Source organism: Desmodus rotundus, chromosome 9 (assembly GCF_022682495.2).
Source record: "Desmodus rotundus isolate HL8 chromosome 9, HLdesRot8A.1, whole genome shotgun sequence".
Taxonomy (NCBI): Eukaryota; Metazoa; Chordata; class Mammalia; order Chiroptera; family Phyllostomidae; genus Desmodus; species Desmodus rotundus.
The window spans coordinates 53,590,835-53,609,624 of NC_071395.1; the positions used below are offsets into that span (position 1 = coordinate 53,590,835).

Sequence of the window (18,790 nt, forward strand, 5' to 3'; positions counted from 1 at the left end):
TGCACCACCACCACCACCACCACCACCACCACCACCACGAGCATGGCAGTCGCTCTAATTAGTACATGATGTCCACCCTTCGGGCTTTAACCTCAAGCATCTCACAAATTGTGCAACGTGACCCAGGAACACTTCCTTGAGCCAGATCAAAACTGCCAATCTGCCTGGTGGGTCCTTCATCCTCGCTGTGGAAGCAAGGAAAAAGAACTGTGAACACTTGTTCTCAAGCCCACACACCCTCTTCAACCAGAATCATTCAGAATGCTTCCTGGGGGTTTATTTTTCATGATTCTACTCACATCTCACATTACAGGTATGTCTTAATCTTTTCTTATTATGCTAGGAGAGAATGTCTCTTTAATCACAAAGTTTAAATTGTAATTGATAACAACATTACTATCTGTCGCTGATTTTGCTGAGAACACAGCACAGGATTGGGACCAGATCAGGGCTCCCCTTGTGGTTCTGTGATTCGGTTCCTCCAAATGCTCCGAGTTACCATGGGAAGGAAGCAGGGGTGTCTTGAGCATCCGTGATGCAGCAGCCGCTGTGCTGCCATGAGCTGCTTTGTAGCGTGCTCAAAATTTTATAGCATGACCTCCGCTTTCCAGAAAAGGAAATTGAGACTCATGTCGACAGATCAGAGGGTTGAGATTGCTACTTGTGGCTATACTGCTAATAAACTGGTAAAAGCTTGATTCAGATAAGAGCAGATTCCACACTCCCACTATATGACTCTCTCCTCTATATGACTCTTCAGTTAGAGAGAGGTGAGTGGGGCTCAGCTCATAGGTGACCCCAATGTGGTGGGAAATGTGTGTGTTATATTTATCCCTGATTGAAAAGCACCAAAAATCCTTTATCCAGGGAAGCCTGCTATTTAGCTACTGGAGTGCAGGCTTCAAATGCAACTGTCCCTGGGAGGTAAAAACAGCAACTTATATTAAAACAGTCCGCTCTGTGAGGAGAAAAAGGTGAGAACTGAGAACAAGATGAAAAGATAGAAGATGCTGAAGGTCCCTGACTTCTATGCTTCCTTTCCAATTTTACTTATATTTGCCTACTATGGAAACATCTCTCTGGATTTCCTTCCCTGTAGAGTGGGGGCACTCTTTTATAGTGATGTTGTACATGGCTGCTAATTGGGAGCAACTGAACTCTTATAAGAGTGACTCTGTTATCCAGTCCCTGTGGTGAATGTTAATGCCCCATGTATTTCCCCCTATGCTTCTTCTCAGAAAAGGCAGTCCTCCAAGCTCACGGTCAAGAACTGGTTTATCCTAAAAGGCTCCCCCTGATACAGAAGCGAGATGTTTGGCACAGCCATGATGATGACGTACAGGTAAAGATTTTGAAATAATAAATAAGAGGTATGGCTTTCACAGGCATGTGGAAATAAAGAAAGTCTGAGAAACTGTCATAGTCTAGAGAAGCATAAGGAGACATGACAGTTAAATGTCAGGCGGCATCCTTGATGGAATCCTAATGCAGTAAAAAGACATTAGACAACAGCTAAGGAAATCTGGCTAAGTGTAGACTTTAATTGCAATATCAATCTTGGTTCATCAAGAGGATAAGATGTTAACAATGTGGAGACCTGAGTTGTGCGGTACAGGAGAATTCTCTGTATTGTCTTTCCAACTTTTCTCTAAATTTAAAGTGATTCTAAAATAAAAATAAATTTGCCCTGGCTGGGTGACTCAGTTGGTTGGAGTTCATCTCATACACCAAAGGTTGTGAGTTCGATATCCGGTCAGAGCATATGCCTAGGTTGCAGGTTGGATCCCTGGTCACGAAATGTATAGGAGGCACTCAATCGATGTTCCTCTCTCTCTCTCTACTTCCCTCCTTCCTCTGTCTCTAAAATCAATAAACGTATCCTCGGATGAGGATTAAAAAATAAAAAATAAAATAAAATAAAAATACATTAAAAATTAAGTAAAATAAATTATGATATAAAAATTAAATTAAATATTCTATTTATTAAAATATTAGTGACAAGATTAAAAATAATTTTATCACATCCACTCCTATAAAAATAGTTCCTCAATATTAGATAACATAAAAATCATATTCAAACAGTCAAATTTCAAAAAGTCCTGATATCCCATCCTGTTACACAGAGACACAGACACACACCTACATGTCCACACAGAAAGGTCATCATGTTGTAAAATGGGAGTCCACCCTTATTTAATTGAGCATCTGTTTCTTGCCTGCCCACTGTGAATACTGCGTCTTTATAATAAGATACTGATTTTATGTTAAACTTGTGATCAAAAAAGCCCTAACTGATGCACATCTCACATTTAGTAAATGCAAAACTCCCTTCTCCTTCCCTCAAAGCTGCCTCTCTCTAAGTAAACAACCCAGAAATCTGAAGTAATTCTTGACGCCTGTCTACTGCCTACCCCATCAAACAATCTCCTAGCCTTACAGATTCTAGCTTATAAATATCCTTCAAAATTATCAACTCTTCCTTATTCTTGCTGCCACTTCCCTGCCCAAACTACTGTATTCCATCCATGGCCTTTAAATGCTTCTCCTGCCTACAGTCATGATTTCTGCTGATCCATGACCTACAATAAGAAAGTATCTAAAATATCATACCTATTGAGTTATTCTGCCAAAACCTTTTGGTTCCCTTTGTTATTAAGATAAGGTCTAAATCCTCTTAGGTGACTTACTAGGCTGTACATGATTTGGCTCCTTTCTATCTTTTCATTTCTACTCAACTTCGACTTTCCGGTAACATTGAACCTCTCTCTGTTCCTAAAACATGTCAAGGTCCTTCCTACCTCAGGACCTTTGCATTTGCTGTTCTTTGCCCTGACTCTTCTTTTCCAATAGCCCCAGTGCAGCCTCTGTGACTGTTCTATTATGATACTTACAACACTCAATTACATTTGCTAGATTTTCTTTTTTGCCAAGCTGTGGCTTCCGTGAGGACAGTGACCTCCAACTTGTGCACCATTGTATCTTCCCTATTGTCTCTGTGGCTGAAATAACAGTGCTTGAACAAATGAATGAACACTAAACTAAAGAAATTGTAGGATAGATGGCCAATAACTATGAATTCTTAAATAATAAAGAATTCTTATTAATTATAAAGAAATAAAATGCCAGAAAAGAAAATGGTGAAAAGACATAAATTAGAAATTCACATATGAATATACAAATAACAAAAGAAAATGTCAATTCTAATTTTCACCCAAGATAGTGATTTATCACAATGTTAGTTTATTAATGATAACATTTAAGACAAGGAAACAAGAGCCACTATAAATTTCTAGTGAAATTCTAAATTTATACTTTTGCTCTTCAGAGTAATGTGGTAATATTCACCAAAAGCTTTACACTTTTCCTGTGTTGCTGACAATGAAATTCTGTCCAACTATACTATGTAGCCCAAATCAAATTTCTGACCTAAGTGTAGATTAAATAAATTCACATTGTCAGCCATAAAATCAGATCATAAAAGAATACTTGTTGGAATAGGAAAATGGCCTTGGCCATGGTTTACTTTTATGTGAAAAAGTAGGCTATAGGATGGCTTACACAAAATTGTTCAAAATACATAAGCAGAGATTTATTGGGGGTTGAAACTGTAAGGACATATAATAACATATCTCTGGATAGGGGGACAGTACAATTTTTTCCACTATTTTATTTTTTAACTAGAAAAAAACATAAACATTTAATTTAAATAATTTGAAAGCAAAATCCAGCATGCATTAGCTCTCTTATAAGTTCAGCTTTATCAGTATCTATCATTTTCCCTAAAAGGACAGTCTACTCAGCAGTAGTCTCTCCAGGCTTTCACCCCATTACCCTCCCTGAGCCCACACTAAAGCAGCACATATTTAAGTCATTGATGGCTGTTGTTTTTCAGGAAACTTATGAAGATGAATTGTTGTATGAAATAAGTCTACATAAAAAAATCTTAATACTTCACCTTTTAAAATCAAGGTAAGTTCTATCTATTATAATTCAATAACAGATTTATTAGTTTATAGTGTTACAGTTTTCATAAAAACCTCCAGTGAATTTAATTCCTCAAGTCACTGTTGTCTGTACATAATCTGAATTCCTACCCTTCCGATGTAAACTCACCTCATTTCAACAGCCTCCCATGTGGACATTGTTCTCTAGTTGGTAAATCACACCCTACGCAGGGTACTGGAGCACTCTGAGGTCCACGTGCTCTAAGGAGAGAGTTAATGCATCACTGCTTTGTGAATCAGTGGAACAACAGAAATTTGAAAACCACGGCTTTTAAAGTAACTTCGAAACTATGTAAAATAGATATCTGTTACACACATACAAGTTCTGTTACGCATATACAAAGTTAAAGAAATTTATAGTGAACATTCATATACCCAGTAATATAAACACAGACCCATAATCCCATCAATATAGACATGTACACATATGCCCTTTATTTTATTATGCTTGTTTTATATCAGAATTCCTTGTCTATTCATTCAGCCATCTATCCTCCATTATTTTTAATATTTCAAATTATATTGCACACATTAATATACTTTCCCCTAAATAACAAGCATATCATTAGAGTTTAGTATTTGTTTAGCAGTTTTTTTCTTTTGATGTAAAAATCTTTATAATAAAATGCACAAATCTGAAGTATACGTTCATTGAATTTTGACAAATGCACATATCTGTGTTATTTAAACTTCTATAGAAGTGAACTACAAAATTTTTATTTGAAATGGTCTTTATTTCTTCTTCATTCTTGAAGGCCATTTTTTGTAGATTTGAAATTAGGGGTATAACCAAATGCAGGTCTGGCTGCCTGCCGCTACAAAAGCCAATAGTCAAGGGGCAGGTGCTGATGTAAAAGCAAGTGGTTTATTTTCAGGTGCCGGCCACCTGGAAGATGGGGGACCCATGTCTCAAAGCCCATCTCCCCCTCTTGCTGGAGGCAGGGGCTTTTATAAGGAGGGAGAGGGGAACAGAACAAAGAGATCAAGGGAGGGGTTGACAAGTTCTAGACGTGCAGACGAGCACGGTCCATTCTGATAACACAAGTGATGTCCGGTGTGCATCATCCTGGTTTGTCGTGCTGGCTCCACAGTTGAAGGTCAGCAAACCTCCCAGAGCTGGGATGCCTGAAGGTTGGAGTCTGTAGCTTCTGAAGTTAGTTCCTAGGATTCTTATACAAGCGTGCCGTTCATCTCTAAGCTACATATTAGTCAGAGTCAGCACTCACAGAAACAAGGTCAAAAGAATGGAGGGGTGGGTTACAATTTCCCACAATACAGTTTCCCACTGTTACATGGGTTGACAGAATTTTTATTTCTTTGACAAAAGATGCTGACATTTTCTCTCCTGTGACTTTTATAGTCTCTAATGAGATTTTTTTGCATGAATTTTGATTGTTATGGCAAGTGATTTTTACTACGGTAATATTTTCCCTAGGTTCTTCTCAAGGCACCACCTTGCTAAAACTGCCAGTATATTTTTCTGTCTCTTCCGCCGTCTTTTACCAAACCATGAAATCTAGGTAGAAAGGTTTTTCATGTGAGTGGGATCAATTTTGCTTATCTGCTTTTAGCCTAAGAAGATTTCCTGAGATTTGAAAGCAGCCCGGAGTCTTTTTGCTCACATAATGTTTTTATCTATTAACCTTTAAAAATGAGTAAATCTCAGTACCTCTCTCTCCTCTTTTCCAGGGAGTTCCTAGCCTCAAATTACAGTGAAACGCACTACTCGGCAAAAGGAGAGGAAATCACCAGACACCCTCAGATCACGGTATCTTATAGAACCTTCCTGTGCCTCTTCTCTGAAACAGTTATTTCCTCATGTGATTACACAACCAAATTCTAGCTTTACAAGTAGCTCCAGAGAGTGTTATATCAGAAATGAATCCTACATTGACAATTGTCACTGAATGATGCTAGAATAGGAACTATGGCCCTTTGAACTCTAGAAGAGATTGGTCACTGCCTAATGAGCAAATAAATGACTACTAACATATTTTTCTTTACCAAACTGACTTCTATGAACCCAAAAAGGTAAAGTAGGATACCAAATGAGCTTAAGGAACCCTGATGAAATTGCGGTCAAGTTAAATGGACAAAACCTAGATAAATAAAACAATTTTAAATCCTCCATGTAATCAACTCTTAAGAGAGTCACATCCCCTTGCCCCATCTGTCTGATGCACCAACGCGGAGGCTTCTCCTTCATTCTCCTAATAAATCTGTACTTATTTATCATTGGTATTACTTCAGTGGATATGGGTTTTATTTTTATAATTTTATTCACCTTTCCAGGACATGCTTTCTGTGGCCTTCTGACCAAGAAGAACCTTATCTCTCTTATGAAAAGTATACTTTTAAAACCTATTTTCTCTATTTAAGGCAACTGTTAACTATGAAATCTAACTCATCATGCAATCTTTGTAAAATAAAACAGGAAGAAAATTGGAGAATATTTTTTCATGTAGAGGGTGGTGGTTGGTCTGAGATCCCTGGAGGACCAGGGAAAAGTGTCACATGTAGGTGGGAGTTGAACAGATGGAAATGATGGAGAAAGTTATTACCTGATATAATCACCATGGACAGAGACCAAGTAGGGAGTGATAAAGATACCAGCTCTGTTGAAGCAGAGAAGCAGGACAGAAAGGCGTAAGGGAACCTGGTTGAAGAATGAGACCTAATTTTAACAACCATAGGCAACTCAACTGGGGAAAAAATATAACACAGGACAGTTGTTTGGTAGAAATTTTAGGAAGGATTAAAGTAGTAATATTACAGAAAATAATCATGCAATTAACGTAAAAAGATTCTAACGTAGTTTTAAAATTTTCAAGTGAAAGAATGCATTGAATGAATTCATGGATGAATATAAATGTAATTTGTGAGAATGAAATACTGATACATTGGGAACATATAGTATGTAGATACTTTATTTATATATCAATAAATGTACTTACGTTAATAGCCTCTCATATATTTCAGGATCACTGTTTTTACCAAGGATCCATTATACATGAACATGATTCTGCAGCCAGTATCAGCACATGCCATGGTCTCAGGTAACATACACTTTCTATTTTCTTTGAGTTTTCTTACAGATTTTTAAAGAAATTGATTTCTCACCTTTCTTTTTAACAATGTAGTAAATAGGAAAACTAATGGGGAAAAGCTACTGTATATTTTCAGCATGAGTTCTACTTCAGCCCATCATTTATGTTCACCTTTGACAAAGAGATGTCCAACGCCAGCCCTAAGCAAGGAAGTTTTTCAGTCTGCGATCAAGAGATTCCGAGTTGGAAGCCTGCTGGAAATCTCCTGTTACAGATCAGGACACTGAAATCAGAGACTTGCTCCTGAACATTCTATTTGCTAGTGGTGGAATTTAGTCCAAACCTGGTCTCCTGACTTCTAGTTCTGTGAATCCCTGCCACACTACAACACTTCACAGTGTTTTCAGTCTCTAGGAAGTAAAACATCAGAAGTACAGCCTATAGAAGTTCCCTGTAGGTCTTTGGCTCCAGGACAAAGGAGGAAGATGTGGAGAGGTAGGGGGCAGAAAAACAAGAAACTTCTGTCTCCCATGATAAGGACTTGACTTGAGTATTTCCTGGTATTTTCAAGTATGAGAACCCTTTAATAACAAAATTATCACATAATAGTACTTATAATTTAGTACATACTCTACAATTAATGCATGATGGGCATAAAAATTCACAGCATTTTCCAAAGAAATCTGAGACTTGCCAGGGATCTACAAGCCCAGATGGGAACTGCTACTCTACCTGAAACTTCAGAGTAGAGACTGGGGTGTCAAACTTCTGAAAAATCCAGATGAGCTGACTCTTAGAAAAACTTAGTAATTCAAAACCACGCATTATCTCATATCTTCATCACTCAGAACACCTGGCTGCATTCTCGTGAGGCTCTGCACTTATACTTCTTCCCCTTTCTTAAAAGGCAGCATCAATAAAAATAGAATAGAGTAGTTTTATGTAGTAACATAGTAGTAAAAAGTCTTAACTACACATTGTATTCTCAATTTCCACAGGGGATTCTTCAGGGTATATGACCAAAGGTACCTCATTGAACCAGTAAAATACTCAGATGAGGGAGAACACTTGGTATTCAAATATAACGCAAAGACACAGTATGCTGCCAACTATTCTTGTATAGAGCTCAATTTCACCAGGACAGCTGTTCCAAACAATAATACCAAGTCCACGGAAGACTCCCAAATGGAAGTGAGTGCTTTACTTTCACATTACCTTTTCCTCTCGTCCTTTATGATCTCAAGAGGAAAATTGTGGCCTCAGTCAATGAAGTATACATTCTACCTGAGTTGAACTCTTAATTGTCTGAAATCTGAAATGTCAAACATTTGTATTTGTTACCTATATAGAAAATGATAGTTCTATACAGTAAATTTCAGTTTGTCCCATTGAATTCAAGGAAGAGTAATATCTACAAATGTATGTCTAGGTACCCAGCATTAGGGCTATAAATGGCTGGAAAGAATGAAATTTAATGTCTTGAAACCTATCTGACGTATTGTCTGCTCTTGTCTCTCTGACATTATTGGGCAGTTGATAAGCCAGGCTCTCTCCCTTTCATTGGAGTCAAGTGTTCTAAATGTTAACAACAATTAAGAGTAATAATAGGTTCAATTTCTAGTGAGATGATTGCACAGAGAGTCCTCTGCATTTTAGGCTTTTCTCTACAACCAATTTGTATCTTTTTAAGGCCCCCCTGGATATTAGTCTTTAAGCTCTAAGAGTGTTCATCTTTTTCACATATCCATGGTCCAGACAGGGTCTGAAACATACTAGATGCCTAATGGCTGTTCTCCAATTGAATGAATCAACCAATAAGTGATTACATCATCTCCAAATATTGGTGATGGAAGTTGATTTGACTTTGGGTGGTGGTTACACAATGCAAAATACAGATCATGCATCACAGACCTGTATACCTGAAACCTGTAGGGCCATATGAACCAATGCCATCTCAATAAATTTAATAAAAAATTACTTAATCTTTGAACAATATGTCCCTGTTTTATACTCAAAGAATATGTATGTACTTCAATACATGCTACGAAAATCTGAAAACTTAGAATATCTTAGTATTGTTTTTTTAAATATATTTATTGATTATGCTATTACAGTTATCCCATTCCCTCCCCCTCACTCCACTCCATCCTGCCCACTCCCTCCCTCCCACATTCCCCCCCTATAGTTCATGTCCATGGGTCATACTTATAAGTTCTTTGACTTCTACATTTCCTACATTATTCTTACCCTCCCCCTGTCTATTTTCCACCTATCATCTATGCTACTTATTCTCTCTACCTTCCCGCCCCTCCCCCTCCCACTCCCCTATTGACAACCCTCCATGTGATCTCCATCTCTATGGTTCTGTTCCTGTTCTAGTTGTTTGCCTAGTTTGCTTTTGTTTTTGTTTTAGGCATGGTTGTTAGTAACTGTGAGTTTGCTGTCATTTTTACTGTTCCTATTTTTTATCTTCTTTTTCTTAGGTAACTCCCTTTAACATTTCATATAATAAGGGCTTGGTGATGATGAACTTCTTTAACTTGACCTTATCTGAGAAGCACTTTATCTTCCCTCCCATTCTAAATGATAGCTTTGCTGGATACAGTAATCTTGGATGTAGGTCCTTGCCTTTCATGACTTGGAATACTTCTTGCCAGCCCCTTCTTGCCTGTAAGGTCTCTTTGGAGAAATCAGCTGACAGTCTTATGGGAAGTCCTTTGTAGATAACTGTGTCCTTTTCTCTTGCTGCTTCTAAAATTCTCTCCTTCTCTTTAATCTTGGGTAATGGAATTATGATGTGCCTTGGTGTGTTCCTCCTTGGGTCCAGCTTCCTTGGGACTCTCTGAGCTTCCTGGACTTCCTGGAAGTCTATTTCCTTTGCCAGACTGGGGAAGTTCTCCTTCATTATTTGTTCAAATAAGTTTTCCATTTTTTGTTCTTCCTCTTCTCCTTCTGGCACCCCTATAATTCGGATGTTGGAACCATTCAAGATGTCCTGGAGGTTCCTAAGCCTCTTCTCATTTTTCCGAGTTCTTGTTTCTTCATTCGTTTCTGGTTGGATGTTTCTTTCTTCCTTCTGGTCCACACCATTGATTTGAGTCCCAGTTTCCTTCACATCACTATTGGTTCCCTGTCCATTTTCCTTTATTTCTCTTAGCATAGGCTTCATTTTTTCATCTGGTTTTCGAACAAATTCAACCAATTCTGTGAGTGTCTTAATAACCAGTGTTTTGAACTATGCATCTGATAGGTTGGCTATCTCTTCATCGCTTAGTTGTATTTTTTCTGGAGCTTTGAAGTGTTCTGTCATTTGGGCCATTTTTTTTTTTTGTCTTGGCACCTCTGTTACTTTAAGGGGCGGAGCCTTAGGTGTTCACCGAGGTGGGCTAACGCTGGTTGCTGCGGGCAGCACTGTGATGCTGTACGTGGGGGAGGGGCCAAGAGGGAGCAATGGCGCTTGCTCCACTCTCCACCAGATTTCAATATTTCACTCCACTACCCACAATCAAACTGGGCTCCTCTGGTGCTGGTTCCCAAGTGGGTGGGCTTGTGCATGCCCCAGGCCCCTGTGGGTCTCTCCAGAGACCTCTCCTGTGAGGCTGGGAGTCTCTCCTGCTGCCGCCCCAACCCCCATGGGCATTTTCAATCAGAGGTTTGAGGCTTTATTTCCCCGCGCTGCAGCCCTGGGTTGTGCAGTCTGCTTTGCTCCCCGCCGCCGTTTGTCTGGTTTATCTGTGTATGAGTGTGGGGCCTCGGGGTGCTACCCACTGCTCTGCCTGCCCTGCTCTCCACCACTCTGAGTCTGGCCCTCTCAGTTTATCTGCGCGAATGTGGGGCCGCAGGGTCTGCTAGTGGTCAGACTGCCTGCCCCATTTTTCCCACACTCCACCAGTCTCGGTCCCGCCAGGGCAATGCGAGTCCTCTCCGCCCTGGCTGCCCATCTCCGCCCCTCCTACCGGTCTGGATGAATGTTTATTTTTTATTTCCTTGGTGTCGGACTTCCTTGCCGTTGGATTTTCTGTCAGTTTTGGTTGTGCGAGGAGGCGCAGTGTGTCTACCTACGCCGCTATCTTGGTTCCACAGTATTGGTTTTTTATAAAAGATCTATAATTAGCAACTTTTATACATGTTTGCTTGGCATTGAGACTACAGCAACAGAGGCAATTTGGAGAGAGGAGTGCGGGTAAATGGGAAACAATCAGCCCTATTAGCCAGACTGTAGGCTAAACTTAGCTTTGTGTTAGTTCTGAGCTATTATAGATGGGTGATTTTTTCTTTTACAAGAGCTGGCTTTGTAAGCATTTATTTTGTAAATTAAAAAAATCTAAATGTTAAAAACTAGATTTATAATTTTTTATTTATAACTTATTTGAAAGACTAAACCAAGAAAGAAAGAATAACCAAACATGGAATGTTGGTTCAGGTTTATTACAATCTGATTACAGGGCCACATGTTTTAATAATATAATAAGTTTTATTTAGATAACTTCTTAAAATTATTAAGTATACATCCATACCTCAACTCTTGTGTCAATAAAGTTAACAGTTCTTATGTTATTAGTGGTAACTTAAAATGTTAAGATAAGAAATATTAAGTAGACTTCATTAATATTTTTGTACTATTCCAGAACACTCATAAGGAAAACTATGTGGAACTGTTCGTTGTTGCTGATGATAATGTGGTAAGTTTTCAGATGAATATTTACTTCTTCATTCATCCTTTTAAAACTAGAGTTGTGATTCTAACCAAGAAAAAAAATATTTTAACCAGAATTTCATTCTGGGTGCAAAGTTCTGTTTTTAGCTTCCCAAAACAGGTTTGTGTAAGAGATGACTAGGTCCTTTGGCAGTACAGCAAACTGAGCCAAAATAATAGAACTACCCTCCGCATTACAAACATATGAAAATGCTGAACATATAAAAACAATTAAAACTATATTCATAGTCTGCAGTTGAGCTTAAAAAAAAACAAAACAGGGAATCTCCAAGTGCTAAAAATGGGGAAGATCTTCATTAGAGTAGTAAATAAAATTCAAAGGCTTGGTGACCCACAATATATAGAATATAGTGCATGATACCCAGAGCCACAAAGGGCTGGCCCTTTCCTGAAAGGGAAATAGAAAAGCTCCATGCACTAAAAATGCAAAGAGGAAAGTGCTCTGTCTGCTTGCAGCAAAGAGCAGTAGATATGCAAGGGGAAAGCAAAAATCCCAGGTCTGTGTCATGCATGGCATGGTATTATATTTTTCTTCCAATGCAAAAATGCCAAGCCAAGGTCTCAACATAAAAACTGGTCAGAAACTTGGTAAACTGCTAGAGTCCAAATCAAATATGCTTTTAAAGGACATTTTTATAATCCTAGATCAAACTAACCACATGAGGAAGAGTCAACCAAAATAATGGAAAGTAAAATAAACTGTTTGAAAACTTTAAATAATCTAATGATATTTCAGATTATATACTTAATGTCTTAGTCTAAAAAGATATATAATAAAAAATGGCAGATTATAGGAAAATAAGGATTTTTGACTGCCATTTACCAGAAAATGTTTGGTCAAGCAGGAAAAATAAACAAAAATGGAAAAAGATTTGAACCACATAAATATAGATTTAATTAATCATTTGATAAAATATCCTATAATTATTGTTTCCCAAAATAGACAACATATATTATTTTCACATGCAAATAAAATATTTTCAGAAATTAAACTGACAGTTGGCCACAAAGAAAGTACAAAGAAATATGAAGGTGTAAATACTATAAAGATTACTTTTTTAAAAACCAGAACCAATTTGGAAACTATAACAAAAATTGTTATATGAATCCAATAAAGGATCATTGGTTTGGAAACTAAAAGCAAAATATATTTTCAAATATTAACTGACTAAAAATTAAATTTGAAGTTATCCTGATTTATCTAAATTTATTGCAATGAAAATATTTGTATAGATGCAGGTGGCAATGCAGTATTTAGAATGATATTTAGGACAAACATTTGTATTAAAAAAAGAAATATAGTGACCTAAGAGTCGAACTGGAAAAGTTAGAAAATGAAACAGACTAAATTCAAAAAATACAGAAAAAAGAAAATAATTTTGACAATGAATAAAATTAATAAAATACACAACCAAAAAGAAACAATTGAGTAGATCAGCAAAGCCAAATGGTATTCTCTTGAAAAGATTAATGAAATAGAGGAACTTCTGACAATATTTATTGAGAAAAAATAGAATTACAAGTAAAATTAGGAGTAAAAGGAAAACATAACTGTAAACATAGTGGAGATTGCATGTCATTTAAAAAAATGTACACTATTAAGCCAATAAATTTATGAGCAGAAGCATGTAGTATAATGTTACCTCACTGACTTGAGAAGAAATAGGCAACCCCATAAAGATTATAACAAATTTATAAAATTAAATAAGCAGCCCGCAATCTACTGATGAATAAAGACACGGCTCAGATGAGTTTAAAGACAAATTTTGCTAAGATCTCTTATAACAGATAACCCTATCTTTTACAAAGTTTTTTGAAGAATAGGAAAAGAGAAAATATATATTCTTCACACATTTTATAAAGTTACTATAACCTTCATATTAGTTACCTACTGCGGTGTGACAATCTTCCTAAAACGTTGTGTGGGGCGTCTCTGCGGCCGCTGCGTCTGGCCGCTGCACTGCCCTGGCTGGCTGAAGGGAAGCGGCCTCAGTCACTGTTTGCTATGCAGCATTCAGTTTCAGTTGGTCACCTGTCTCCAGTAGGATGGCCTGTGCTTGCCATCATAGCTGGGCATCAAAACATCAAGCCAGAGGCCAGGCTTCAATGTGCAAGAGCTTTTTAAGCTTCTGCTTGCATTCCATGTATTAATGCCTCACTTGCCATCCATATGATCAAGCCTAGAATTAATGTTAGAGGGAGCTACATAAGGGTGTGGATATCTAGAAGAGTAATTTCCTAAAGAGTCGTTACTGTGACAATCTATAATGACACTGATAGCACATCCAGACAAGTAAAGTCATAACACTGATTTCACTTATAAACACAACTTCAAATATTCTAAAAATATTTGCACACCCAATCCAGTGCATATTAAAAAGTTTGCATGACAATGAAGGTGTATAGTAATGCAATTATTATAAACCACGTAATCATCTCAAGTATCACATCTGTATTTCAAAATTCATAATAAAACTCTTAGCAAGTAAGAAATGGAGGAAAATAAAGAATATTTACCAAAATCCTATCCTGTGTAAATGTTAAACTTAATAAGTAAATGTTGGAGATTTTCCTACAAAATTGGGAATCAGGTACATCTGTTCAGTGTCAATAGAGTTTTTCAACTTATTTACTCAAATTCTTAGCCAATGTTAAAAGAGAAAATAAATAAGGTCTATGTTAGTGAAAAAGAAAGATACACCATTGTTACATGTGTAAAAATAGGAAAAACTACAATTAACTTATAATTAAAAAAATTCATTAGTAAGTTCTAAGCACTAATCAATAGATAGGCTTGTATTAGCATGTTGGTAAGAACACATATTAACTAACTTTTTAAAAGAATGCTAAGGTAAGTTTTATTCTTAATAATAATTGATTAATAAAAACTAAATAAAATTATTTATTATATTTTATTATTAATAAAAACTTATTAGGAGAAACAAAGGCTGCCTTGGGAAACAAGTTGAGGGTTTTACACGTTTTGAAAGCAAAGTGATGAGTCCCAAGCAGCTAAGTAGAGTGAGGATATGAACGTGTAGACCCAGAGTTAGCAAGTTCAAAGAGAAAGCAGAGCACAGATGTCTGACCTTGGGGAACACTAAACATTTAATAAAGGTTTGGAAATAAAAGTGCTAAGACCCCATAGCCATCCCTCTCCCTTACCCCCATGGGCTGAAATCAATGATTGATGAAGTGCCTGATGCCTGTGGTCCCTAAAACAGCCTCAGAAAGAACCTCTCTCACCTACCCATTTTAGGTGTGTTTTAGGCCAGTCCTACCCATTCATCAACAGGAATCCTGGGTGAAACATACTTGTCATCTAGATTTTAAGGGGATGGAGGAAAAGAGAAACCTGTGCACAGTGAGACACTAGGAGTGTATGTGATAATAGAAATCAAGATGATAACATTCTTGAAATAAAAAATGGACAATATTACATGTGAACAGGTATCAGGAAGATGAGGAAAATGTGTTCAGAATTGATAGTAAGAGGACATTTGTGGATCTATCAAGAATAGTTTCAATGGAACAGTGACGGTCAAGCATTGAGTAGGGAGTGCAGGAGTGAGTGCCAGATGACAACTGAAGAGATTCTAATGGTGTATCTTTGAGGTATGTAGATATTTAAGGTAACAGAACTGCAGTGGTAATGAGAGGATAGTTGCAGGATCCAGAAAAGGTGTATTTCTTTGTATTTTTATTAGGTAAGAAGCTTGACCATTTGCATAAGGATACCTTCTGTTATGGTTAAGTATTTTTTATTAGGTCGAAATTGATAATGCTGAGAACAAGCTCTTGATAGCACTAACAGAGAACTCATTTATAAGCGAATGGAAGTCCGAACAGGCAGGACAGGAAAGTCAGCATCGCCTTCCCAGTCTTTTCCCGGAGAGAAGGGCAGGCCACAGCCCCTTTCCTCACAGCTCTGGCTCCAGGGTGCCCCTTGGTTATGTGTTCCTTAGTCTGTGACCGCTACGGACACAGAAGGGCTGATCAAGTAGCTGTTTCCCCTCAACATCATGGTTGCTGTGGAGCTCTAATGAGTTTTGTTTCATCAACATGATAAATGTGAGCTCTAAAAAGCACATTAGTTGGTTTGATAAATCATGTAGTGTAATAAAATGTAATGTGAAAGGGGACAAAGTTATAAAAAGTTTTAAAGTAGTTGCTAAGTTGAAATGTGTCTTTTGAAAGTGTGGTATCTATTTTATATAAAAAATATATTTCTGCTTAAGTTGCCCAGATTTTTAGCTGACTGAAGGAATGCCAATGATTTTTTTCTGTAAAATATCTGATAAGGGGTGAAATACTTTATTGTTTGTATTCAACTCCTATTATTAATAAATGTTGATCTGATGTTTATATTTTCAGTATCGTAGGAATAATAATCCCTACAATAAACTGAGGAACCGAATTTGGGGAATGGTCAATTTTGTCAACATGGTAAGTATTTATGCAGTTTAAATCAAGCTAAAGATATAAATGGAAAGAAACTTGTAGCATAGATATTGCTGAATTTTTGTGTAGTTCTGATACTGAGACAGCCCAAAAGGCAAAAATTCACCCAGTAGACTAATTAGAAAAAATTCATTGAAAAATTCACAGCAACTAATGAACCACAGGTCTGAGTTTTTGTTTTCTAACTAAATGACATTTAATACTTAAACATTTAAATGCATTTCAAATATTGGTCACTAATCACAAAAATTTATAAAGCAATGTAAAAAGATTTGAACACTCTTCCTGCATAAGTCAAATCCAGATTTTAAATTACTGCTCCACACCTTGCATAGCAAAAAGGTTTTCAAGCTATAACTTATTTTCCATATTTCGACAGAGAAATTATGGAAAATATTTTTGTAAAATGTACTAAAGTGATTAATTTGTCTAAAACAGAATGAACTATAACCTTTCTTAAAAAGTAATGCTGTGAATTGTACATTTTTTTACAATGACTTCTTCCAAGTCACGAGCTTCATTACCAGGCCCAAAGGAAGGTGCTGTAACCTCCTAGTTCATCCCCATCTAGGTCAGCGGTGGTTCATTCACCATTGAAGGACATTTGATCAGTTTCTAGTTTTTGCTATAATGATAATGATTTCCTTTAAACATTTGCATAGAGATATATGTGAAAACATAAATTTTTATTTTGTTTTGTAAATGACAAAGAAGTAAGAATGCAGGGTCTAGTAGTAAGTATAGGATCTTTAGCCAGTTCTCACAAATTTTGATGTTTTATTTTTAATTTTCATTCAATTCAAAAGTATTTCTAATATCCCTTATGACTTCCTCTTTGATCCTTGGTTATATATATGTGTGTGTTACTTAATTTCCAAGTACTTGGAATATTTTATATACTTTTATGTTAGAATTCTGCCTACCACATCCATATTTTCCACTAGAGCTTTAACATATAAATAATTGTTATTTCATGTTTCCAGTGAGATAGTTTCAACATTTGGGTTATCTCTGAGTCTAGTTTTGTTGACTCATCTCTCGAACAGGGCATTGTTTTTCCTTGCTTTTTTGTGTGTTCTTTAGTATTATCTTGGGTACTGGGTGTTGAGTATAGGATAGTAGGGACAGAGGAAGTAGTACTGATGCCTGGAAGTATAAACTACTTTTTCTTTTTTTGCCAACCATTAGCAAATAGGATTGAATCACCCTTGTCAGCAATTACACTGGTTTGAGGTTTTGCTATTGCTATTGTTACCTATAGTGCACCTTGAGCTTCAGATTCCTGTAATGTTACCTTGGCTTAGAGTGGGGCCTGAATTTTTGGAGAGAGAACTCCTGCTTCAACCTCAACCTCAGGCCAGTGCTCAAAGAACGTCTTCTTTCACCTGTGTATGTCTTCAGTAGTGGTCTGTTCTTGTTTCTAACTCAGTAATTGCTGGGCTAGTTACGGGACCCGAAGTGTTTCCTGTTGTCCTGATCTATCCTCGGCCTTAGGAAAGTCCTGCCCACAGGCCTTTGGGTGGATATTTCTCAACGTTCACGTTCTTCCTCCTTCGGTAGAAGACCTCGAATGGTCTGGCCTCGTGAGGGTTTCTTCTCTCTTCTCTCGGGGTAGATGTTTTTTCCCCCCCTTTTTTCAGCCACAACAGGTCTTCGCTTGAGCTCTGGGGTATAAAAGAAAAGTTTGCTGAATTTCATATAGCAGCTTAAGGCTTTTGTTTCTCAAGAAAGAAGAGTTTGATAGATTTTAAGATGTTCCTACCTGGCTGGTGTGGCTCAATGGATTGAGTATTTCAGTGGCCTGTGAACAGAAAGGTTTCCAGTTCGTTTCCCAGTCAGGGCACAGGCCTAGGTTGGGGCCAGGACACTGGATAGGGGTGTGTAAGAGGCAACTGATCCATGTTTCTCTCACACATCTATGTTTCTCTCCCTCTCTTTCCCCACCCTTCCCCTCTTTCTAAAAGTAAGTCAAGTCTTAAAAAAAAAAAAAAAGATGTTTCCAAGGCAGAACTTGTTCCCATCCTTCGGGCCTGTACCGCCAAGGGAGGATAGCTCCAGTCTCCGCCCCCCCCCCCCCCCGCCCCCACGGCCCGCTCCGCAATGTATCCATGGGCATCCAGAGGAGGCCCATGAGGAAGAGTGTGCACGGGCCTGATTCCTCGTGTCTGTGTCTTCCAATGGGTCCTGCAGTCTTATTCTATCCCACATTTGCCTTTTAGCAATTTCTTAAAAATATTTGCCAGATTCTTATCTTCCTGTTTGGTGCAAAGCATCTCTTTTTCTCATTCTCTGCCACTGGGAGATGCTCTAATACCATTTCTCTTTGGATTCTTTCCTTAGATTTCAGGCTATGTGTTTGCCTGGTTACCTCAGCTCTCACAGTTTCAACAAAAGATAGGATTTTGTAGATTCCCTGGCTTTTTCTTTGGGTCAGGTAAAAGCAGCACTCTCTCCAACTGTGTACATCTTAGCTAGAAGAAGAATCCCTCCTAAACTTAGATCTATGTCTACAGAAATCAAAAATCCTCCCTATGAGTTTTTCTAAAATGTGGGAGCAATGT

At 37.5% G+C, this 18,790-nt stretch overlaps 1 protein-coding gene across 1 annotated transcript in view; it reads left to right on the top strand.

Annotated features, from left to right (window-relative positions):
- Window positions 1–261: 261 nt before the first annotated feature.
- The window catches only part of ADAM7 (ADAM metallopeptidase domain 7), a 44,659-nt gene continuing 26,130 nt past the window's right edge, over window positions 262–18,790 (top strand). Inside the window, exons 1-8 of the mRNA XM_024560664.3 lie at window positions 262–313; window positions 1,239–1,342; window positions 3,893–3,969; window positions 5,694–5,772; window positions 6,984–7,060; window positions 8,050–8,242; window positions 11,680–11,733; window positions 16,143–16,214. Of these exons, the coding sequence (XP_024416432.3) occupies window positions 262–313; window positions 1,239–1,342; window positions 3,893–3,969; window positions 5,694–5,772; window positions 6,984–7,060; window positions 8,050–8,242; window positions 11,680–11,733; window positions 16,143–16,214 (708 nt within the window). The remainder of the gene's footprint in view (window positions 314–1,238; window positions 1,343–3,892; window positions 3,970–5,693; window positions 5,773–6,983; window positions 7,061–8,049; window positions 8,243–11,679; window positions 11,734–16,142; window positions 16,215–18,790) is intronic.